This window comes from Mustela lutreola, chromosome 4, assembly GCF_030435805.1.
Source record: "Mustela lutreola isolate mMusLut2 chromosome 4, mMusLut2.pri, whole genome shotgun sequence".
Lineage (NCBI taxonomy): Eukaryota > Metazoa > Chordata > Mammalia > Carnivora > Mustelidae > Mustela > Mustela lutreola.
In genome coordinates, this window is record NC_081293.1 from 182543273 (window position 1) to 182568831 (window position 25559).

Here is a 25559-nt window from a genome sequence, read left to right on the forward strand (position 1 = left end):
CACAGCTCTTTAAGTCAAGAAACATCTAGCACATTCCAGATGACCAAGTTGATATTTCTTGACTAAATGTTGACAGTCACACTAACAGTCTTTACGGTAAACTGTGCTATCGACAAAAGTTTCTCTGCCCCCCCCCCCACTCTCCCCGTACATATATACACCAGGCCTCTTCCTGCGGCAGGTGTATATTTCCCACACCCTTCACCTTGGTTTGACCAATAAAATGGGAGTGGCAGGAACGGGTGCTACTTCCAAGAGGCAGCTCTCACAGTCATCAGCTCTGCCGTCTCACTTTTCCTTCTTCTTCTTTTTTTTCCCCCAAAGCTGTTTTACCATTTGTCTCTTTTTTCTTTTTTTAAATTAACATAGAATGTATTATTTGTCTCAGGGGTACAGATCTGTGAATCATCAGTCTTACACAATTCACAGCCCTCACCATAGCACATACCCTCCCCAGTGTCCATCACCCAGCTACCCTCTCCCTCTCTCCACCCCCAGCAACCCTGCAAGGTTGGTTCAACATCTGTAAATCAATTTACAGATTGTGTAATACACAATCTGTAATGGGATACAATACATTAATAAAAGAAAGATCAAGAACTATATGATGCTCTCAATAGATGCTGAAAAAGCATTTGACAAAGTACAGCATCCTTTCTTGGTCAAAACTCTTCAAAGGGTAGGAATAGAGGGTACATTCCTCAAATATCATCAAAGCCATCTATGAAAAACCCACAGCAAATATCATTCTCAATGGGGAGACACTGAGAGCTTTTCCGCTAAGGTCAGGAACACGGCAGGGTTGTCCAGTATCACCACTGCTATTCAACATAGTTCTAGAAGTCCTAGGCTCAGCCATCAGACAACAAAAAGAAATAAAAGGCATCTGAATCGGCAAAGAAGAAGTCAAACTCTCGCTTTTCCTTCTGATGGAAGACTGGCATGTCCCCAGACAAAGGGACTGCGCTTCAGTCTCCGTCCCAAATACAGCGTGTGGAGCACAGCCACCACCCAACCAGGGTGCACATGAACGTGAGCTGGAAATAACCTGTATGGTGGTAAGCTACTTAAATTTGGGAGTCATTACTGACCACAATGTAACGTAGCCTAAGCTAGCAGATAGAGTTCTACACACACCCAGATACTATAAGCCTCAACAGTCAGTCTTTGGATACATTTGTTACCTTCAGACAGCACCATACTGGGCACCTGCAGGCTAACTGGGAAGGTTTAGATGCACTGGGACAAAGATCCAACTATATTGATAAACTCCTTTCTATAGAGAGAATAAACTGTTTTCAGAAGATATTCTCAGCTATGGGGTTTGAAATATCTGATTGCCTGTGATTTCTGGGCAATCTGAGCTGAGCTGAAGGCAGACACGCTTATTCAGGACTGAGTAAAAACTCAAACTGATGAAATGGATACATGACATATCCTTTTAGGAAAAAGATTCTTCCATTTGGAAAAGGATTCTTTGGCTTCCTTTGATGAACTCGTATCTCTTCCACCAAAGCCCATGACCTTCCTGTTGGAGGAAGAAAACCCACAGCCTAGTTGAGGCATGAGTTGGTCAGTACCACCAGAATCCCTGTGGTCTTGACACTGCCCAGATTACAGTGGGGTCCAGCGTCCCAGCTGCCATGGTCAAGGTCAATGATGTGCAAGTTCAGGTCCACCCAAGGCCTAAGCTGATTCTGCCTGAAAAACCTCGTGGGATCTAAAAGAGATTCACTCTGTAAGTGAAGTTTAAAATGTGCTTTCCTGGGTCTCCTGGGTGGCTCAGTCAGCTAAGCATCTGACTCTTGGTTTCAGCTCAGGTCGTGACCTCAGGGTTGTGAGATTGAGCCCCATGGGGGGCTCTGTGTTCAGCAGGGAGTCTGCTTGAAATTCTCTCTCTCCCTTGCCCCTCCCCCCTGAGCTCATGCTCTCTCTCTCTCTCTCTCTCTCTCTCTAAATGGACAAATAAATCTTGGGGCACCTGCAGTCTATTAAATGGCCAGCTCTTGATTTCTGCTCAGGTCATGATCTGAAGGTCATGGGACCCTCAGGGTTGGGCTCCACAAACAGCAGGGAGTTTGCTTGAGATTGTCTCTCCCTCTGCTCCTGCCCCTACTCGCACGTGCTCTCTCTCTTTCTCTAAAATAAAGGAATACATCTTTAAAAAAATAAAATGGATAAATAAATCTTTTTAGAAAAAATGCATTTTCCTCTCCCATATCTGGTATGTCTGAGAAGGCCCAAAACAACTGTGATCATAAAGATGAAATAAGACATTTTACATATGCTAATATGAAACATTTAAAATATAATTATATACAACTTCTCAAAAAACTTGTGCACCCATCGTGAGACGTCCCCATAGAGGAGTCCTGTTTCTGGTAGAAACCCATGGATAAATGCTACGATATTTTGGGGGAGGCTGAAGAAAATGGACAGAACTGAATGATCCCTGGAGGAAACACTGGTGAGTCAGCAGAGAGACTTAAAGAATTAAAGCACTTACAGATCTTTAAGAAGAAACCAAAGCTCTCTAACCATCTTCACTGTTATCAAAAACACAAAGAGCATGAGATGCCCATAGGATCTTGGGCATAATTCCGCCTGAAAACCCACGGACCTCTGAGCCTCCCAGTGGGAAGACCTGAAAAGCAGGAGCACGTGGGTGAGGTTCTGGATGCCGTGATGAGAGCAAGTCACACAGCAGCTTCAGCGTCCTTCTGACATCTCAAGTCCAACAACGGGGACACACTCAGATTCAGCTGCCCTCACCCCAGCATGCTCACATCTTGGCGGGAAGGAAGGAGCGGTTGAACAGGAAGATGAGCCGTCCTCTTCGCAAGAGCGAAAGGGAAACCCTTCTCCGTCCTGTTCTCCTTCCCTTCTGCTCTCCTTGCCTCTAAGGCCTCCTCAGGAGACTTGGGAGGGGGGGACGGAAGGGGCTTCTGAAAGATTCTTCTGGAAGCCAGAAAAATTGGGACCAGGGGAGGCCCTGGGGATGCCAGGTGTTTTAGCAACCTGAGAATGGCCTCAAGGAAGGGAGGGCCTATGGAATGGGGGAGACCCCTGAGCCAACACCCACTGTTTTCAGACCCATTCCTTGGCACCTCTTTCCACCCCCCCCCCCAAGGTTTTTATTTATTTGTTTAAGAGAGAGAGAGAGAGAACATGAGTGCGGGTGGGGCAGAGAAATAGATTCCCCATAGAGCAGGGAGCTCGATTGTGGGATTCAATCCCACAGGATCATGACCTGAGCTGAAGGCAGACGCTTAACGGACTGAGCCACCCAGGTGCCCCGGCCCCCTTTTCCTAATGTGACTCATGTGGGCAAAGCAGGTCAACAGAGTAGACCTGGGTCCCCACCCAGCTGTGCCAGCAACATGGCCCGTACCTAGATGGGCTCCCACTCTTCATCGTCCTGAGCCTCTGCAGTGAATAATGGAGATAAGGCCACCTGGTGATGGGCGTCAAGAGGTGGCTTTGGGGGAAAGGGTACCCCTCAAGTCACTGCCCCTTAGGTCACCAAATCTAGAAAGAAACTGTGGAGCCAGGGCTGGTCCAAGTGTCATTGGCCTCACAGTGGTCCTGGGTGAATGGGTCAGGATGATGTTTGTGAGTACACAACACTACATAATGACAGGAACAGCAGGCAAGAGCTGAGAGGTGGCAGTGGACAAAAGCAAGCAAGCACAGGACTGAGGTCACAGCCCAGAAGCGCAGGTTCAGGGGATGGGCATTTGGGGAGAAAAAGAAGGCCGGCTGGATTGGTGGGGAGAGGGGAGAGGTGCTCCAAACAGCCAGGAGTGGTGAGGAGACGGTGTAGCTAGATCTTCAGCTCCACAGAGCTTGCAAAGCAGTTCTGGGATCTAAGGAGAAGCAGCCATCTCCCAAATGAGCCAAGATAGGGACCCCAGATGAACTACAATGGGAAAAACCATCAAGAACCATGACACATAGTCCCGCGGGCTGTTGGGAGAGAGCCTACGGGTAAGAAGCTGAAGACAAAGAAACGCCTGATTGTGTCCTAGGCAGCAGGTCAGTGGCAAGTGGAAAAGCACAGTCTGTCTGCTTCCCAGAAAAGCTCCAGCCCTCCCCAAGGCCACTGCCCACTCTGCCGCAGGATGGGCCTCGGGCATAATGGCTCCTCCAGAGGGAAATCGTGGAGGAGGGAGAGCAGCCATGTAGGTGGGAATCCCATTGTTTCTCAGGTGGGAGCCTCTTCTTCAGTATTTAAAATTAGCCAGGGCCCCCCAGGACCCTGTGCGGGGCCAGGGCTGAAGGGCTGAGCGGGAGGAGAGTGTGGCTCGGGCCATTTCCACGCAGGGCGACAGGCAGGGACCGTGGAAGCCGGAATCAGTGACTATTCTTCTTCTTCTTCTTTTTTTTTTTTTAACCTAGGAAACATAGGATTGGAGTTGCTTTGGATAGATGAATCTGGCAAAATTCACAGGACAATTAAAGAGAGGAGCTCCTAGAGATGGGCAATCAGTTATAGCCATCCAGGCTTGAGCACAGGGTCCTGAGCCAGCACAGGGACAGAGGGAATGAAAGGGAGTTTCTGGCCAAGGCACACGAGCCAGGTGTGGGAGGACGGGTGACCACCTCCTCTCACGGGTGTGGAGGTGACCTTAACCCACAGCCTGAGAGCACAACCTCAGCAGAGCCCCGGACTCGAGCCTATACACGAGTCAAAGAGCGACCTTAGATCAAATCATGTGACCTCGGGGAAGTTAGTCAGTCTCTGGTCGAAGGTATAAAACAGAGGTTGTAGAATGTACCCCAAAGGAAATGCTGAGGATTATGCATGGAAAAAACCCAGAACAGTGCCTGTACTTACTGGGCATTCAATCCCTACAGTTCCCTTCCCGTGCTCTTTCCTGCCAGATCCACCACTAGGAAAGTGACCCCTTCCTAAGGAAGGAGATGATTTGCAATGGAGGCAAAGCCAAGAGCCACAGATTCTCCAAGGCCGCGCAAAGCTCTCCGCAGTTACTGACTTGACCTATGTCCCTCACCCACCATCATAAACCATCACATCACCATTGCCCTAAAATTAATTGAGCACCTGGGACTGCCTCTCTGAGCTCCCAGGCCTCCTGCTAAGGGACGGTTCCTCAGCCTCTGGCCCTGGGCATGGCAGGCCTCACGGCCTCTTTCTGTTTCGCCCCTAGATTCTCTGACAGGTCTGCATGATCAAACCCTGGGGAGCAGGAAGCCGGATTCGGTGCTCTGGCCACATCTGCCCCTGAGCCGTGTTATGCTCCTTCTCACGCTACTAGCAGTTAACGGCAAGTTTAAGAGTATTGGCTCAGGTGCCCTTGAGGGCCCAGACACAGAGCTCTAGTGTGATGAGCAGCGTCTAAAAGGGGCCCCAGGCACCCTGCCTCCTGGTATTCAGACCCTTGTGGAGGTTAGAAGCCCCTCGTCCTGCAGGTGGGCTGGGCCACGTGACCAACAGTTCTAAGGAATAGAATACAGCCAAGACAATGAGATGCTACTTCTGAAATGAGGTTCCAAAGGGACCGTGGCTTTCAGCTTGCTCCTCTTCCCTTGTCCCTCTCGGCTGCCGTGTGGTGGGAGTGGCCATCATGGAGAGGCCCACGTGGGGTGTCCAGCGAGGACCTGAGGCTGCCCACGGCCACGGGAATAGTTCCCGAAGAGGATCATCCCCCATTCCAGCCCCAGATGACATCTTGGCTGTGGTCCGTCGGTAACCCCGAACCAGAACCCAGCTCGGCCCATGCCCGGATTCCTGACCACAGAAACCATGGGATAATAAATGTCATTTTGTTTAAGACTCTACATTTGGGGGTGATCTGTTGCACCACAATTGATAACTAATCCCCCGCATCACCTGGGCCAGGATGGAAGCCATGGAGTGACGACGGTAGACTTGAGACAGCTATTTCAAAAGCCCCCGTGAATGTCGCTATGAGACGCCAAAGCTGTGGGGGAGAAACACCGTGACCCCCCAAGGGGCTGGCCACGCGGCCCCATTCCCAGAAGTCACTGGCCAACAATTAGGAACTCTACACAGACACGCCGATCAGAGCTCCAGCCGGTGGGTCTGGAGTCGGTCCAGCTGCCGCTGCTGACCCCATCAAAGTCGGCAGAGATAGGGCAGTGATTTCAGGTGACAAAGACCTCCCCTGCTCCTCCTCTGACCCAGAGCCTTCACCGCTAAGGACAGAAAGAGGCTCTTCTCTGATGCGGGTCCTATCAGATGTGAGCCTGGCAATACAAGGCCATTTGCTGCTGGGCGCCCCCCCCCCACCATCCTTGTCTTGCCTCTGCTCCTCCCTCTTCCTCGGGTACACCAAGTCTTTCATCCTTCCCCATCTTTGTTGTCTTGGTTACATGGCCAGACTCCTGATATGCTGCTAGTTTTCATTTTAATGATATGTTCTTGTAAAGCACAATATTTTACTTCGATTGCATGTGTCACTGGATAAATTCCTCCAGCGTGTCTGGCATCTGAGCATCAGCTGACTGAGCGTGCTTGATGATTTGGGGGTGTTTCTGTAGCACTCTCTTCAATTTTAATGTCTCCGCATTTTAATTTATGATCAGGATCATTCGACACAAATGTATATACACACACACACACACACACACACACACGAGTCAAAAAAGTGGCACACATGTATCAATAAATCTTGAATTGGCAAAGCTCATTTAAGACTATCTCCGTAAATCATGGGCACTACTAATGATCATTTGGAAAATAAGATGACAAGTGTTCCCACGATGATATTTTCTGGGGATCTCAAAGTGTGTTTCTAGAAGGTGCCAGGAGGAGAAGGAGGTGATGCCCCAGGGTTCGGGGTCAGGCTGCTCTGAGTGGGGCTGATGCCACAGCTCCATCATGAGGACACCTCGCCAAACCTGCTCAGGTAGGCTCCGAGCGACCACTTGAGATCCTCACCCCCAACCAGGAACCTGCGGGGACCATGGGTGGGCCCAAGGACTGGTGAAAAGTAGCGAGGGGCAAGAAGTGAGAGCCAGTGGGGTTACACTAGCGTAAAAAGGACAATTGAGTGGGAACTTCATAAATGGAAGATATGTCTACAAGGACGTTGACTAGCTTAGGCTGCTCTCCACCCCCACCGGATACAGCACGGACTAAAAAGCTTATACCCCAGCGCAGGCAACTGCACAAGGTAGGAGGTGGACCAGAAGTGGGCAGTTGGCGTGTGGGGAGGTCCGTCTGAAGACCAGTTCTGGTGTCCCCAGGCTTGAAGGACTAAGGACAGAGGGCTCCACCCCACTGAGATGTGAGGTGAGTGGAAGGAGCGAGCCTCCCGACCCCGCCCACCCCCCCTAACATCTGTGGTGCTCTTCTGTCTTTGACACCTTCAACCTCAGCTCCTCTCCACTTACCCCACAGCCTCACATGCCCTCAGGCTCCAAACTTGCCAAACCAGCAGTGGGAATTGCAGAAACGACTCCGCAACACAATCAAACAAAAATGCTTTGATGGTCTTTTTCCACAACAGAAACTGTCCAGCATTGATTCTTCCGTTTTCTTTTCCTTCCTGCTTGAGTGTCTAACCACATGCAAAGCAGCCAGCAGCTCTGTGTGAAGAGACTTCTGGAAGAGTACACTGACCAAATCCTGTACCAGCCAACACACCTCTGCTCTAATCTCCGTGTCCTTGGGCAAGTGGGACTTCCAACATGACATCTCCATTTGATTTCGTGACGCCTTCACTCGACTCGTTTGGAGTCCTACCGATGGCATAAATTTCTTTTTTAAAGTTGATTCAAATTTCCAGTGAGTGTTAAGAATTCTCAGATACATTTAGGAAGCTGCAAAGCAGTAGCTACACATCTCTGATCTGACATGGTTCTGTGGCTTGAGCATTGCATGCGCGCGTGTGCGCGCGTGCACACACACACACACACACACACACACACAGAGAGAGAGAACATCCTTTCCTGAGAACTTATGGTCAAAAGGATACAGACCCAAGTGGGTCTCCCTCTACCCCACTCCACTCCCGTTTGGTGGTCCTTCTGGACCCGTGGTCAGGATATGGAGGTGGGGAACACAAGCACATCCATTTCAAAATAGGTTCAAGGAAAAGAAATTGGGCAGCTTATGTCAATGTGCATAATAATTCTCAATAAGAATAATTTCCATGGTATCCACTCCCGTTGATGCTCCCACCTGACATGCACTGAATTCCTATCAAGAGAGGCTGGTAAGGCGTGGCTCATCACGCACTTGGGTATGTCTCCTACCACAAGTCGAGGCTCAGACTAGCCCGAGTTCTGCTTAACCAGTATCCACAAAGCACTCCGCCCCTTCCGTGTGAACAGTTTAACCTAGCCGAATGCTCAGGAATGGTGCAATCACAAAATGAAAGGAGCAATCACACCTCAAGTGGGACTTTATGATGTTTTGGCTCATGATGAACATTAGTCTCTCCCACTAATGTCAGGCGGTAATTCACCGCGGAACAGCAGCCATAAAGTATGATCACTTAGTGGTAGGAGTGCAAGAGGCAAGGAGAGAAGGTTCTGGCCCAAAGAGTTAAGCGGAGATTTCTGTTCATCTGAGGCAACGCTGGCTTCATTACCCCAACTTGGGGCAAAGATTTTTAGGTTTATACAGACACCCTAAAGCAGACTGGGATGTTTGTCTTTTAACCTGGAGTTGACATTTTAACAGTCTGTGGATTATATCTAAATTCTTAAGTATTTCCTGGTGACTGTAGTATTTATATGCCACGTTTCTTAACAGCGCTTGCCTAGAACGCTCGCCATGGAAAAGCTGCCCATACGGCCATAACACACACACACACACACACACACCCTAGAAAACATAAAAGACATCCAAATTGGCACTTTCCTCACCTCCTTTTCCTCTGCCTCATGTGACGTGTGCACGAAAGGAGTGAAATTATGGTCATCAGAGGTGAGGTTGCAAATGACAAGGACCCACATCCTTCCAACAAAAGGAAAAGTCAGTAATTTCGAGGGCAGCCTATGGATCGCTACAGTCTAGCTCCCAGACCCTGGAAACCCACAGCAAAGCCCCCAGACCTCCCACCTACCCTCCCCATCTTGAGTCACCTGTCGTATGGCAAAGAACTCTGCATGGCCCTTGATACACACGGGAGATTATTACAGGGCTCAGAGAAGACAACTCTGTAATTACGGCTACAGTATGATTTCCATTATTTTCACCCCCTGATTTCAGCAGCTCACAAAACTTCCCGCAAAATCCTCTTGCAGCCCCAAAGCATTTCACGGCTGGGCCTCTGCCCAAAAGGTGGATGTGGTTTGATAGCCTCTGGGAAAGGCAATACAGAGTGCTGGCAAGGAAAGGGGAGTGGTGCTCAGTGAGCGGCACAGGGGGTGGGGTGGGGTGGGAAGTTCTATTGTTCCGAAAAAATAAATAAACTGGCCAGTTTTGCTTTTTATTATTTCAAACAACAGAGTCGGCGACCCAGCCTTCCTGCCCCAACTCAAACCGTCCCCTGGGCCAGCGGTGCTGAGCTTGCAGCAGCCGTAGCCGGGCTCCAGCAAAACTATTTAAAAGACTGCCACTCTGAGCTCGTGGAGCAGAAAGTTTGGCTGCCCCAACGGCCCGGCTTTCCCCAGGAGGGTGTGCTGGCTTGTTCTCCCCCCTACATGAACCTCTGCTCTTACTTCTCAAATGTTTACGCTTCAAAGATCCCACCATTGCTCTGGAAATTAAACGGAACGTCCCAGGTGGCTGAAACAGAACTGTTCTTATATAAACTCCCCAAAGGGAAAAAAAAAATGGGAAATGCCAGCCTGAGGTTTAAAAAGCCCCAAGCCTCCTGGTCAGGTGTTGCCTGTCGATGCTGGCCCGGGTGAGCTCTGGGGATGCTTGAAGGTAAGGCTCTGCCTACAGCCCGCCCTATGAGCATTGCCTCTGTGCACCGCGCATGTCCTCAGCCCACCAGAGTTGTGCCGCACTCTGACCTCCCCATCAGGGGCCAGGCTTCCACGGGTGCAGGGGAGCCAGCCCCCACCGACCTCAGGCCACCCTCTGACTAACAGCACGCATCTGCAAGTTGACTGCCTTGTGTTTACCATGCGGCCGTGGCCGGGAACCGTGTCACTTTTTCTCCCCCAAGAGAAAATAACTGTCTGTTCTGTTATGTGCGCTGAACTCCCAATGTTTATTTCACTGACACCAGCTCAGACAATGACCAAGGGGAAAAAGAAAAAGCCTCCTAGAGGATCTATTTACACAGTCTTGCTAGCAAGTAAATGATCCTACCGCACGGGGTAGGGAGTTCAGTGAGGGCGAATCTTCTAGTGTATTGGGGTAACTCACTTCTCCACTGCACTGAGATTGGGCTCACTAGAGAAAAGAGCGAAGGCACCCCAAATTGTCTTGCTTACATTTTCCTCTCCAAAGTGTGTGTTTACCTGTTGGGCCAGGAGAAGCAGGTCAACAGACATCTCATTGTACGAACCGCATATGGGAACGCCTTTGCGGTTTAGAACTCACTTTTCTAGCAAACCAAATTCACCGAATCAGAATAAAGAATGAAACCATCTGAGCATCCAACAGAAACACTCTTGAAGCCCCTGCTCCAAAGCCCAGTCTTTTCCCTCCTCTGTTTATCCTGAGGCTTCTCTGACACAACTTCCTCCAGTTTGGATGTTTGATGCCTCACGGGAAGCTGGAAGCCACGGACAGAGGTAAGAGGAGATAGTGGAGTCAGCCCAGGCTCCCGTGCCTAGACGGAGAGGCAGGAGGCGGCCTCACCCAACAGGAGCTGCGACAGGACGACACACCTGTGTGTCACAGGTGGAACCTTCTGGGGCGTCCACAAGGTACGGCTCAAGGTATGAGCCAAAATCATCCCAAGACGCCAGGGCAGGAGCAAAATGTTCACTTATGTTTAATCGAGTCTTTGCAGAAAGGCAGAGAACCCTGAAATACGGTTCTTAAGCTATGTAGATGGCGGTTACACGCATTGCGTATTGGACACGTGAGGCCCTACACTATAGCGTCACGGTGAGCCCTCCGGGTAGTAGCAGACGTGGCATGCCGCCCGCATCAGCCTCGCGGTGCCTTGTGGCATTTCACCAGACAGGCTTCCTCTTCCAGATACTCCCCGTGTCACTACTCCCCACACATCCCCCACCTCACACACACCTCTCCCCCCCCCCCCCCCCCGTGCTCTCACACTCCAGCCCCACCACCTGTTCCTGTAGAATTTAAAGAAAGAAATGATGGCTGGGCTGTTACATGGTAGGATGGGAGAGGGGGCAAAGTCTTCTAGAATTGCCGAGACCCTGTCTCCTTGACCGTGTGGAGCTGATACCCAGAAACGCAGCAGAGAGAAAGTAGAGCTCGAAGCTGTCTCAGATAGGGCAGTGCCCGATGGGGAATCACACGATATCCAGAGAATTCCAAGGCAGGTCTAAATCAGACAAGCAGGAGTTTCACATGGATTCACCGATACTCCCCTGGGACAAGACTGAAGCGTAAGTATCAGCCAACACAGAACAGGAGGTACGGGTTGTCTTAGGAAGGCTTTGGATCCCATCCAGGGGGCACCACCTCCAAGTCACTGAGATGAGAAGCCTGAGGGGGGGGGGGGTGAGACAAGAAAGTTGGATGGAAGCATGCTCCCAACACTGCTGATGTGCCAACATCACCCAGTACCTCGAGGCCAGCAAGCTTCTGGAGAGCGACGAGGAAAAGCTCCTGTCCCAGATCACACCGTTCTACTCCGCCTCAAGTAATTTCTATGCCCCCACAGTACCCACAATTTGCTCATCCCACGATCTGACTCAGCCCCGTCAGCAACTCCAGCAGGTCCTGCACTTTCCTCCATCTGTTTCCCTGCACGAATCCAGATGGATGCACCACTCAAAAGGGCCAAAGCAAGAGGAACAGGTACGGAACTTGCCCCTGCCCACCTTCCCCAACCACCCTGGCCTTAGAAAGCCCTTGCATTTAGGGCACAGACCCAAGCTGGAGAGGACACGCCATCTGGGACAGCCTCGCAAGGCTGGGCTAACTCCCCACGTGCACACCAGCCGCAGGGGAGAGGTGCATGTCCACGCTCTCCCACTGTGATTCCCACAGTGACCCTCTGCACAGAGGCAGAGAAGGGAGAGAGCATCACCCGTGACCTCAAGAGCGACATAGCTCCTTAGCTCAAATTTGTATCACCGGCCCACCAGGGCCAAAGTAGCAAAACAGCGCGGATGGTACCCGTCCCCGTGGGGATCGATCGCCTTCAGAATAACCATAATAATTGCACCTCTTTCCTACCTTCTTCAGCTTGCCACTTTTGGTGCCCACGAAGGCCAGAGAGTGGTTCTTGTAGACATATGCGATGACAGAAGTCATGCGGTCCCTGTCCTCCGTGAAGACGGGAATGCCGCGCACCATCTCTGACACGCCCAGGGGGGCATTCATATCCAGGCCACAGAAATTATCATCAATGGTTAAGAGCTGAAAATTAAAAAGGAGAAACATTAGGAGGGAGCAGCCGGGCAATAAGCTGACGTACCAAGTCAGGGAACTTCTCGGGCTAGAAGAATCCTTTTTTACACGAAAAACTCAGATCCATAGAAACCAGGTGGCTTGTCAACAGCCTAAGCAGATGGCAGGACCATGGTGAGAAAAACACGGGTCCCGAGAGTCTCTTTCCTCTCCTGGCCTCTGGGGTCTCTCTGCTCCACCTCCAACCCCTTCCAGGCGCCATGTTTGTAGCTAAGATGGTCCTTCATCACCATCACACCAGCAAGCCCTGGGCCAGCACGCATGAGTGTGGGCTCCAGAGGGAATGTGGCCTCCGCACTTACAACTAAGTTGAGCAGACACACAAATGAGGACTCGAGAGCGTAGAACAGAGAACTAGAAACATTAACACGTGAACGACATACCATGACAGAGGCAGCTGCAGTCAGTTGGGGAGAGAGAAATAGGAGAAATGGAAGGTTCTGGAAGGAACTCAACAAGTCACACTAGTGCCTCATCATGCCCCATCTCAGACTCCCTGCTCTTTTTTAAAGGCGTGGTAAACATGGGCAACCTGGCCTTGTCATACCTACACCAGCATGTCTTGAAGTGTCTTCTGTGGAAGTCAAGGTCTCACCCTCACCACCCCGCCAAGATGCTCTACCAAACAGGGCTCTTGAGTAAATAATTTAATAGACAGTATGTTCTAACACCATGTAAGAGACTCGTAATGATTAGTTACAGGAAAGGTCTGAAAAGTCTTTTTAAGAAGAAATATGTCTAACATTCCTTTAGCCTTTCCCAAACGTTGTATTCCCTAAAAATCACTGGAACACCTGTGAGCATTCCTTAAAGAGTGCGTCCCCCGGATACCCAGGATCTTGAATCCTGGACAATCCTAGGAGCAGAAGCTGGGATAAATCCAACAGCAAAAGCCTTTGGACCATTTTCCCATGGAGTTTCAGCCAAATCTCTCCTTGTTTTATTCCTGGCTACCAGATCAGGTGAGCACAGGGTCACAGCTGGGTTCTGTCCCACCGGGGAGTGGAGACGACCTTGCCATGGCAGCGCGGAGCCCCCAATGTCCCCACCGAGCAGCTCTGGTGTGGCACAGAGCTCTCCGAAGGCTCTAGGCACCTACGCCGGCTTCTCCCTCCTTCTCAGAAGAACTGTGTGGCCTTAGAAGAGTTATTCCGTCTTCCCGTGCTTTTATTTTCCACTCTATAAAGATGAAGGAAACAAGCCCTGCTTTTTGATGGGTTTCCATAAAGCCTATAGAGCTCACGCCTGTAAACGTCTTTGGACTTTGCAGAAAAAGGAGTGAAATAAAATCCAAGGTGTCACTTTTTTAAAGGCTTCAATCCAGCCAAAGGAAAAGGCATCTGGAGAACCAGCAGGCAGGTTCTTGCCAATGGAGCTGTGTGAAAGTGGCCAACTCAGCTTTCCAGGGACTCAGGGGGCCCCTCGGCTCCTTCCCAGGGTGGGGGCTGGGGGTGACAGGCACTGTCCATCTCAGAGAAGACAACGTGCTGAGCATCTAAAACCTCTCTGTGACTTCCCCGCCCTCCTTATCAAGGGGGCAGCTGTGGCAGAGCTGGGGAGAGCAGGGGCAGGCCCAGGCAGGCCACGTGCCGAGCAGATGTCTGTATCATGTCTTTGATCCCCTCTGGCCTTTCTTGAGTGGTCTGGTCCAATACCCCAGGCCAAACACAGCCCCCTACTTCTCCCCTCACAGAAACAATACAGAAACAATACAGAAGTTAGGAGGGAGCTTTCAAGGTCTAGTTGCATCTTTATGGTTCTTTCCTAAAATGAGGAGATTGGGGGTGGGGGGGGGGGGGAGACAGGTGATGGAGGGTAAAAGAGATAAAAAGAAAAGAAGGAAGAAAAATCCAAATAAAGGAAGATGGTGCCTTCTCCCTGCCAGACGGACGTAGCAGCAGTACGACCCAGCAGGCATGCCAAGGGCAGCCTAGGGCATGCTGGGCTTCCTAGTGGCCTCACCTGTTCCTGCCTCCATTTCCTAGGGAGCTCTCATGCCTGACTTTCTCAACCTCAAGCTGTGCCGCAGGGACTTCTGCCATTACGATCCGCTTTCCAAGGAGAGGAGGCTGGGCGATTATCCATGCGGCACAAGGAGAAACTGAGGCAGGGAGCAAGGCAAGCCAGGTTTAACATTCTCCCGCCACCCTTGGCACAATCATGTGCCTCAGGGTCGTGGCAGAACCTGAGGCTGCTCAGCCCCCAGAACCACAGTTCTGAGTGGCCAGTTACCAAATACAGTTCCTTCCCTTGGCTGGGCAGAACACAAACCAATAAATAAACAATCACTGACAAAAAGAGCATATGTATTTGGCCAAGTGCAGCATGAAATCGTGGCTTGCTCAGATGAACCAAATCTCTCCGGCAACTTAGGGGCAAGGGGCCCAGGGAGGAAAGTTCTCAGCGGAAGGGAGGACAGCTCAGCCTGCGGCCCGGTGGCGAGGGCTCTGCCCGTCCTCGGCTCAGGACGGCTTCCGGAAAGGCCCAGTCAGGAGGCAGGCAGTCTGCTCACCTGCACTTGACCGTCGTCCCCCACACTGCCCAATTCATGGTGCTGTCATCAGACTCAAATAAGGCCAAGGCTGCAGGTGGGGTTCCTAATGTGGCATTGGGATCCCGGGGACAATGATGGCTTTCTCACGAGCCCGCCCCTCCCCCCATGGATCGGTTTCTCCCTCTAAATAGGACTCCAGGAGATAAAGGAGTGATCAAGGCCTTGGACCAGGTGCAGTCCAGGTCCACACGGAGGCTAAGGTCCCCCAGCTGTGGCACGATGGGCTGACTCTTTGTTTCCTTGAAGCAGGTACAATGGCGGGGGGGGGGGGGGCGGTGTTGGAATTTTTAACATTGAAGTAGCAGAAAAAACACAGGACTCGGGTTCACATGCGTGGCCCGCTTCCAAACTATACAACTTGGCATAGTCCCCTCCTGTTCTCTGAGTTTTCCTTCCCTTGACTATAGAACAGGAAGACCGGACGGTCCCGAGGGCCAGGTGAGAAAGCAGGTGAGAAGATACTGGCTAAACGGGAAAGCCACTTTGTCCATTTGAGATGACATTTCATATTCGTTTTTTTAATGGGAATTCTGTCCAGAAGGGGGTAGGAAGGCTGCAGGGACTTAGAACAGCCTCTGACCAGTGCAGGCTCCCTAAGGACACCACCATGCCTGAGTCTGAGCTTTGGCCATGGGGCAATTAGAGCACCGGGCGGGGGGAGGGGACCCCATAGGGACCACAGACCGGGGAGGCTGAGGTATAAGGGGCAGATGCCAGGGCCATGTGGGCCCTGGAAGGAAAGGCTAATTGGTGAAAGCCTTCGACAGGTGAGGGCCGGCGTGGATTCCAGAACACCCTGGGCAATGGGGGAGGAGAGTGTCTGCTCTTACCCTAGCCCAGCTCTCCCCTGGGCCCCATTAACAGCAAGATGAGAGCAGCAGCCAGAGGAGGCAAGAGTGGACCGCACCCCAGTGTAATCAGACGCCGGGGCACACCTCTCCCTCAGCTGCTCCACAAATGCACACAAATGAGCTCGGGCCATTGTTATAATGCTTGTTTGTTAGATAGCAACTTCATTCTCACCAAGGAAAAAAATAAGGTTCTGTCCCATGGGAATATATGCGGTGCCTACTTGGGCAAACCTGTGAACAGACAGGGCTCTCTGTTCAAGCCTTAGCCAGGGTTCCACCCTTCTGCCCCGATGAGGAGGATCCCAAATCTGGTCTCCACAAATGTCCTCTTGGTTGCATGGCTTATAAATTAAAACCTGTGACCCACTGGATTCCAGGGACCGTGAGCTCTAGGACAGGACCATATTTTAGGGGTCTCTGTACCCTTAGCTTAGTTCCTGGCTCATGGTAGGTTAAGACATGTGTTAAATGGAAGGATGGAAGAGGAAATGAAAGCCTGACTTTCCCCATAGTTAACACTGTGGCCCCAGAGTCAGAATGCCCGAGTTTGAACCCCAACGCTACCGCTTAATGTTCTGTGACCTTGGGCAAGGGATCTAACTTCTCTGTGCCTCAGTTTATCGTCGGTAAAATGGGGATATACGAGTATATACTTCCTAATGCTGTGGTAAGGATTAAATGATGTAATACACGTAGAATACCTTCTGGCACTTGGTGCCATGGGACTGTTCGCTGTCACCGTTTGTCATCCTTAGACAATTCCGACAACCTCTGTGAGTCTCCTGTTTGGGCGGAAATTCATGGTCTCTACGTCAGAGTGGTGCTAAACGGCAATCAGAGGGCCTAATGTCATCAAGATGAAACAGCAAAAGTTCCTACTTCCTACAGATCTATAAGGCCTATGAGGCCGAAGGAAGGAACAGAGGAATGCGGTAAGATCTAGAACATTTCATGCAATGTATAGAAATGCAAACTCTCGAACCGACCCCAGATCTACTGGATCGGGAACTCTGGGAGCGAGGCTCAGAGACCTGCATCTTCACACCTTCCCAGGTAGGTGACGTGGCCGTTTGCCAGGTTTGAGAAGCACGGACGTGAGACCCCGTGGAGGTCCGGGCCTTGCTGAGGGCGGCACAGCCCAGGCAGGTGCAGGAGGAGACAGCCTAGCGGCTCGGAAGCAGGGCCTGCAGGACCCGGAGGCAGAGGCTCCCCGGCGGCCTCCCAAGCGGTGGTGGCCGCAGAGGTGGCGGGGAGAGCCGGAGCTGACACTCCAAATTACAATCTAATAGCTCACCGCGCTTCCCTCGTGCGCGGCAGCAAAGGTTACCGTGCAATTACGTGTCGCTACATACAAATGACAAAGCAGTTACGGTTACTTTACCAATTACGGGGAAATTGCTCCCACTCTGCAGAGAGCCTGGCACTCTGAAAAGCTCTATCATTGCATGGAAAGGGGGTTTTAATTCTGCCGGCATCCTTCCTCTGGCCGCCTCCCCGGGCTCCTGGGGGCAGAGCTGCCAAAAGGTCAGCCGGGGACCCCAGAGGTGTCTGGGGGTCTCTGTGGAGACTCTAGAGAGGGTGGAGGAAGACAGCAAACCTGGGAGACAGCTCCTTGGCACTGTCCGCCCTGTGCCCTGGTGACAGACTCATAAGGAAGATCTGTCACCCTGACCCCTGGGCCAAGCCACCTGGAGGGCCATGGGCGATGAGGCGGCCAGGGACCTGGTCCTGAACCTGCTTCTCACTTTGGCTGGTGCAGTACAGGCAGCTCCCCTACCCAGTAGGGTGGTCTTAGGCCAGCCCTCAGATGCCCCACCTTGGCAGAAGCCCCACATTGAGTCCTTATTATGGAAAGGTCAGAACTAGGCCAGAGCTCAGTGATCCAAATGTGGTGCTAATGAGGTGAAGGTCACCAGGTCCGTCCCCCTGTGGGCCAATTAGCTCAGCTCTAGGACATGGCCTCTTCCATAGCCACAGGCCACCCCTCTTACCCCAGGCATCGGCTGTTTACAAATATCCCAAATTGATCTGAAAGAGGCCGACCAGGTGAGCCAGCAGGGATGGACGGATGCAGCCAGCCCCTCCAAAAGGAGAGGCAGCGGCCAACTGCTCCAGTGGACAGGAGTAAACTTGGGCCTGGGATGGAGGCTACAAAGTCAGACCTGATCCTCCCTTACCCTTGGGCAGCTCCTGGTCCACCAAAGAGAGGAACCCTTCCATCTGGGACCAAACCAGCGCCCCTGCCTTTCCTAAATGCAAAAATAGCACCTAGCCTCATGCAGACCCTAGGCTCACCCCCACTGCGGGAAGGCCAGACCATCACACGGGGGAAAAGGTACCAGAGACTTGCCCAACCTGAAGAGGCTTTTGTTCAGCCTTTTTCCCTCCAACTTATGGTATCTTAGGTTATTGGATCTCCTCTGTCTATGACGGGAAGCTGGAGCAGTAAGTGACAACAACACTATTTACTGTTCCTCACTCATTATAATGCTTGAGAACGTGCGGGAAGGAACAAGTAGACAAAGGCCTAGGTAAGGACCCAAAAATACACAGATGGAAACAGCTCATCTGTTTCTGCTCCTTTCCCGCTGCGGGGGGAAGACAGACCTGGGACACGACTTGGACAAGGTCATCCATGTCCTGCCTCAGCTGCATACACAGTGCTAGAGGTAGAGCGGGCCCAGGGAAGCAGCCGCGCTCTCAGGAGAGGCCATGTGCAGGCTCGGCTCTGAATGCCCCAGCAGCACAGAGCACGGCCAGGCTTTTACCCCTCGGCAGGCTCCGAGAAGGCAAAGAAGTCAGCATCTTAGCCTCCAACAGCCCCGTTTTACAGAAGAGGAAATAGAGGAATACAGAGCAAAATGACCCCCGTGGGACCCATTGAGGGGAAAATGGTACCAGAACCCCAAATCCTCCTCTGGAGGGAAAAAGCTGACCTTACATAGGGGCCTCCCCCAGGGTGGTTATAGGGTGGCCCCAAAGGAAGCTATCCCAGGGTCGGAGGCTGCTCAGGGAAGACCCCCTGCCTCCACTTCTCCTGCCACCCACCATGAGGGCTCTGCCTTTCTGGAGCCTCTGGAAGCAACGAACTCCGCCCTGCGGAGGAGGCCACTGGCCAATTGTCACAACAGAACTTCCTCCCTTCCTGGGTCTGTCAGTCCCAAAGAAAAGCAAGGGTTGAAGTTTTGAAAAGCGATGTAAGTTAGGAGAGAAAGAGGAGTGACACCCATGAGGTGCCTGCTGATGTGGAAAAGAAAAGGTCTTGGATTCTTCATGCTCAGCTGCCCTGAATTCTTCCCATTAATTAATTAATTTACAAACACACACACACACCCCGAAAGCTGACCATAGCCGACTTCCGCCGGATATGGGGACTCCGTGAATTACGCACGTGGGATTTCTTTTTAAAGGGAGATATTGATCCGATAAGCTGAAGAGGCTTGGGTCCAGATACGGACTCCAGCTGTAAAACTCTGCAGTACAAGAAGGCAATAATGACCCACTTACCAGGGGCCGTAGCTCAAATATGACCACTGACCCCTAAGGTGTTAATAAATGCTGCTGCCCACAGCATATCTACCCCTGAGAGGATTCTGAGCGCCCTCTGACTGGGGCAGGCAGAGAAGTAAGCAGTCAGAGTGCTCGGGGAGGTGGAAACATCTTGAGGAGGTTTGGTAGGCTTAGGTCCACCCTTGCCACAATCTTCTTACTCTATCAAAGAGCCCACGTGCCTGAGTGCTTGTTTCTGCAGCAAAGGAAGCAATCCCCGAAACTGCGCTGTGTGACCCACCGATCGCTTTACTGTCGTCCATAAAATTTCGTGTCTCTTTTCTGAGTTCTAACCCTCCCCTGAAGGCTGGCCCATCGCCCATGCTGGCCCTGCATGGCCTTGGAAAACCAGGGAAGTCCTGCAGCAGGTAAAGGCCGGCCCTGACCGCCCCCCGGGGGTGCGCTCAGATGTTGGAAACGGAATGAGGGAATGAGGTCTCATCCACTTCATTACTCATGCAGTATCTCAAAATGATTCCCGTATTGTGCCTTTTTCAATGAGATAGTAGGGAAAATGAATGTGTACAGAGACAGAGGAGGGAAGCCAGCAAACCACAGTGCCAATAACCTACTTAGACAAAACCGTTATGGAAGGGACTTCATGAGAAGTGGCTGGGGGTTGGTAGAACCACCCCACAAATCACACCAACATCCCCAAGAGTCAAGTGCCCTGTTTCTGAGTATCTTAAAAGGGAGGGGCCTAAAATATAGGCCAGAAGGTCATCATGTTGTAGGAGTCCTAGATGTGTACGTGGCTTCTGAGGCAAACATTCACTGTTTGAAGGCACTTGACTACCTGTGAATCCATGGAAGTGATTTGCCAAAAGCAGTGCTTATTTTTGTACCCATTTTAGTATTTCTATGTGTGTTTGAGACTGTGCTCCATCCCAGCAGAGAGCTAAGTGGTCTCTCACTCATCATCATAACAAGCTACCCTTGTAACAGGAAGCTCAGGCCACTATTTTGAGAGGCATTAGGCCAAGCACACTCTGCAGGCCTGCTGGTAACCAACAGTCGGCCGTGGCCATGCACCCCTCCTAGGAACTGCTGAATGCAGCGGGCAAAGAGCGGCTACGACCCAGGGTAGGGTCCATGACCTTCTCCTCGTGAGCTCAGCTGCGGAGAGCCCTCGGTTTCTCCCTCCAGTAAGCAGACAAGCCTATGACAGCAGGACCAGAGCAAGAGAACCAGGACCCCAGTTTTGCAGATGGTGACCACGCTGAGGCTAGTCCAGAGGCCGAGTCGCAGAGGCTGGACCCCTAGGGGGATACCAGGGAAGGCTTCTTGGTGTTGGGAATTGTCCCAAGCACAGCCCCACTGGTGCTGCTTCTGTCCATTTGTGCCTTAGCTGCAAAGGTGCCCAGTGGCTCCCTGCCAAGGGCAAAGAGGGTCCACACTGCCCATCAATCCCTCATCTCCTCTCCCCTCCCAGACGGCCTCAGCGCCACCAGAGCTATAATTGGAGCAAAGCACGCCACGATGATTAAGTTTGTGCATTTTCTGGCAGGCACTGGGAGGCAGTGGCCCCGCTGGCCAGGCTGAATTATGGGGTCGGCCATTCCCTTGTTAGTGGGAGTAAATTTTATTAGCCCCACTCTTGCAGCCGTGCATCTTCCCCTCTTGCTTCTCAGGCCTGTGTGTGAGTCGAGGTAACGTTGACTGCACGCGGGATAAATCAGCCAAACAAATCCCATTATATCTTGGAACGCTGACAGAGACACAGTCATGACACCGAGACTGGGACAGATGTGGGCTTTCTTCTCCTGCGGATCCCGTTTCTTCTTCCTGGACAGCTTGTGGGGCCCAATCCACCAGGGGAGGACACATCCACGGAGAGGCCAAACGGGAAACTCCCCTAGTTGTCTTTTTGTCTTCTCTCCACTAACTTGGCTAGTGAAAAAAGCAAGCACCTTGCACCAACGTGCAGTCATTCCCTCGTGCCTTGCAAAAACCGAGGGACACCGGAAGGTAGCGGCAGGGAGGGTCCAGCTTGAAATGTAACCTCTCCTTCAGATGCCTTCACTTGGCATTCATAACGTGTGCTGGATGGACAGGCGGGTGAACAGGGAACATTCCAGGCCTGGGATATGGAACGTAACCTTTGGCTTAGGCACAGCCCAAATCTCTCCAATGCAGATACTGGTGAAGAAGAAAACATACGTCTGAAATCCTAGCAGTGTTATTAAGTCCCTTTCGATCCCATCGGGTGGTTCTTAGAACCGAAGGAGAAGAAAGGCCCCACAGATGGGGCCGTGAAATGTTAAAGCAGCTTACAAACACAAGGTGTCCCGTGTCTCCTGTCATTTATTAAAGTCTAGGCAGTCCTCTTTCCTAAGGAGTCTCACCAGGCTTTAGGAAAGGGATAGTATTTTTATCACCCTCTTCCTGAAGAGGGAATGTATGACTCCAAGTGAAAGGGAAGCCGCTTACGAGCCCAGGGGCCTCTCACGAGCTGGGACTGGCTGAGACCCAGAGGCCCGAACTCTCCAGCCAGAAGCCCAGCCAAGACACCGCCCCGTGAGGATGACGGGGCTTAGAAAGGCCCAGAGTGCGGAGCTGGGCTGTGACGTCTGGCCGCTGTGCATGCTCCCTGAACGAGGGACCCGGCTGCCGGTGCTGGCTGGGTGGCCGCATGCCGTGTGGGGCGTGTGTGTGTGCGTGTGCACGTGAGAGGGAGCTTGCGGCATTAGCAGCTCCGTGTAGTGTGTGGGTGGAGAATCCGTCACACAAAGAGGGGGAGAGGGACTAAGGAGATGAGCAGAAGCTCCACAGCGGAACACAGCAGAGAGAGCAGCCGAGAGAGGGCTTCGGAGGTCTCCTGGGTCCCGTCATTCTCCCTGCGGACTCAACAGGCTTTGGCATTCTGGGGGGACGTGTCCCTTCGCCTGGCCCCGCACACCACCCAAGGCTCAGCCACCATCCTGCGTCCGAAAGCACCATGTGTGCTTAGCTGGGAGATGACGGTCATTGCAAACCCTGCTGGCCAAAAAGAGGGAGGTAGATGGCCTTCTCACCGGCGTGCCTAGCACAGAAGCCAAATCCAGGGGAGAGAGGGAACACGTGGTTCTATAAAGACTGGGGTTGCAGGGTGGCAGGCCCCCGAATGCCGACCTTGAAGTCTGGAGTACTGGGTCAGCAGGCGGTGGGGCGTGAGTGCCGGGGCCCGTGAGTCGGGGGCCTGCGACTTGAGTGTGGTGTGCAGGGAGCACGTTTGGTGGGCTGGGTGTGTGCGTGTGTGTGTGTCAGATGTAATGGAGCTGAGGAAGGAGGCAGGGGGCAGGCAAGAGGAGTTCCTGGCCTGAGCAGCAGGAGAAAGCCTTGCCTAGCGCCATGAACAACAGGATGCACCCCATCTAACCAGAGCCACACTTCCTGCTGGCTGGGAACAAGAAAACACCCTGAGCGGACGGGCAGAAACCAGCTCCTGGAGCCCGGGATGGCCTCCTGACCATTCCGGATGCTCCCTCTCATGGATTTTCAGGATCCCCGGCGCCAGATGAACCTGAGAACCATCTAGGCCGGGATGGGAGGCCAACCTGAGACCAGGGCAGGGTGGAGGGCTGACCCTGTCTCCCCCCCAGGGCTGCGGTGTTGCCAAACTAATGCCTACAGGAGTCGAAGCAAGAGGCCCTGTGAACGGGGTTCTCCTGTACAATTCCCCACTGGCTGACATGAAGAGATGCTTGGGGTTAAAAATAAAAAACTCAGTCCCTGTGCCTCTGTGAACTGTGTGGGATAGAACGGGGCTGGTGGGTGAACCCCACATCAGATAGACATGTGGTTTGGCAATGGTTCTCCACCCTAGACTTCCAGAAATGCGAGAGGCTTTTCTAGTTCTTGCAGTGGTGGGGGGTTCCCTGGCACTTGGCGCTCTAGGGTCCAGGACCCCGGGATCATAAGATAGTAGTGCCCAGGCATAGTGCCCAGACAATCCCTGCACCATAGACTGTCCCCTGCCAGATGCTACTAGCACACCACTGAGCCCTGATGGGGAGAGCACGGGGCTAAGAATGAGGATGCGTAGTGGATTCTGCTCCACCAATCCCATGACCTTGAGTGAAGTACTTGACTTTTCTGTTCCTCCAGTTTCTCAGCCGGAGAGGATGTTGCCTTTGCTATTATCCTACAGCACCATCAGGAGAAGAAAAGGAGGGGATGAACCCCTCTGGAAACGGTCAGGCCCAATGCCAATGAGCCCCCATGAGGGTCTCCCCTCCCACTGCAGAGACCTGACCGGTGGGAGGCAATGACTCTGGATGATAGTTTCTGCCCCGAGCACTTACATTTTGTATTGGAAGGTCACCCAAAGTTCAAATTTTGAGAGGAAGAGGAAGAAGCTGATTTTTGCGCCATCCAGTTTTATCAGCACTAAAGCTGACACTCCCTGACTCCCATGTCCACTTCTCATTCGGATCCAAACTCAGAGAAGACTTAGTGGCACGAGTGACGACCTTTCCTGTGACCACAGTCATCGTTCCTGCTACACAGGTCATCGTCACCTGCTGGGGTGCAGCTCCCTCCTGGACCCTTGGGCTCCCGGACACTGATGTCATTTCATGATTCTTGGCATCCACCGCGAGGGGGTACATTGCCAGGGCCTGATAAATGCTTCCTTCAATCATTAATTCATTTGGAGGTGGAAGGGCTAGTGTTCCGTGAGTTAGCCGAGAAGGTGAAGAAAAGTTGAGGAGGCACGGATAGCTATGCCTGGGGGACTCTGGGAGGCCAGGCCACCATGTAGAGCCCAAGAGTCTTGGCCCACAAGAGCACACTCTCCAGCCTGGCTGCCCCACTCTGGATCAGGACCGTCAGGGCTCCAAGAAAAGGCTGGGAGCTGTCCCCTTGGTCTGCTCAGGGCCCTGGCACATGACAGAAGCCATAGGCAATGGGTTCCTCATGCCCATCATCTTGTGCTCTGCAGACAGACACTTTATGAAGCCTGGGTGACAGCCTTCAAAAGGGACCAGAGACAGTGCTGAGCAGCAGAAACAGAGATTCTATCATTAGCGTTAACCCTCCTGGATGTGCACAAGCAAAGGGCCTCAGGCTGGCCTTTAATCCCCTGATTCAAAGACAGAATAGGACCCCTGGCTGATGCCTCTAGGACCCTCTTTCTGCCCATGCCCTCCTGAGACCTGTAGGTAATTTTCAGACACAGTTGTCCTTGGATATCTCTTTCTATTCAAGCTGGGAAAGTCAGGACGCAGGTAAAGAATGGCCAGAAGGCAAAGATGAAATCCACTGCCATCTCCCACAAGCACCAGAAAACATCCGGGCTGCTTCTCCATCCTCTACGCCCAACACCCACTCAGAGGTTCGTGCTTGCTAAGCATTTACATATACAGCGACCCAATCCCAAGAGGAGGCCACTCCGGGCCGCCATCCCTGATCTCTGATGTGGGCTCTGCCAGTCTTCCATGATTTACCTGGAACAAAAACAACAGGAAGCTCTCTGGGGGCTGCAGACCAAGATTCCAGCCTCGTGGTACGACACTTGTCCTGTATGGTCATCAGGCTGTGGCCCACCACGTGGCTCCACAAACGCTCCCCGGCGTGGCAGCCCAAGTCACACCTGTGTTCTCTTCCCACGCCACCCCCTGTTCCTTGAACACAGCCAGAGGGGCAGCTGGGACCTCGTGGGGGGTCGGGAGCCAGGGCTTATAGTGTTGCCTGTTCTGAGGGCTGGAGGCCGGAGTCCAGGAGAAGGAACGGGGATCCCAAGCAATGGCAGGGGCTTGGAGGCCCAGAAGGACACCACGAGATGGGCGTCCTATCCTTAGGGAATGAAGACAACAGGAACACGGTAAAACCGAATCACTGGTCAAGAAGTGCAAACTTCCAGCCATAAAATAACTAAGTCCTGGGGATGTGATGTCCTGCGTGGTGACTACATGGTTAAGATACTGTGTTGTATACTTGAAAGTTGCTAAATGCATAGATCTTAGAAACTCTCATCACAAGAAATTTGTAACTATGTGTGGCTAACCAGACTTAGGACAGTGATCACTTTGCAATACGTACAAATATCAGATTGTTACGTTATACATCTGAAACCAATATAATGTCATATGTCAGTTATATCTCAATTTAAAAAATG

The 25559-nt window shown here is 52.1% G+C and overlaps 1 protein-coding gene across 2 annotated transcripts in view; it reads right to left on the reverse strand.

The window, feature by feature from the left end:
- The window catches only part of PLXNA4 (plexin A4), a 424221-nt gene that overhangs the window by 330640 nt on the left and 68022 nt on the right, over positions 1-25559 (reverse strand). For both annotated transcript variants that reach the window (XM_059171885.1, XM_059171886.1), the window contains exon 3: positions 12275-12457. In XM_059171885.1, coding sequence (XP_059027868.1) covers positions 12275-12457 — 183 coding nt within the window. The remainder of the gene's footprint in view (positions 1-12274; positions 12458-25559) is intronic.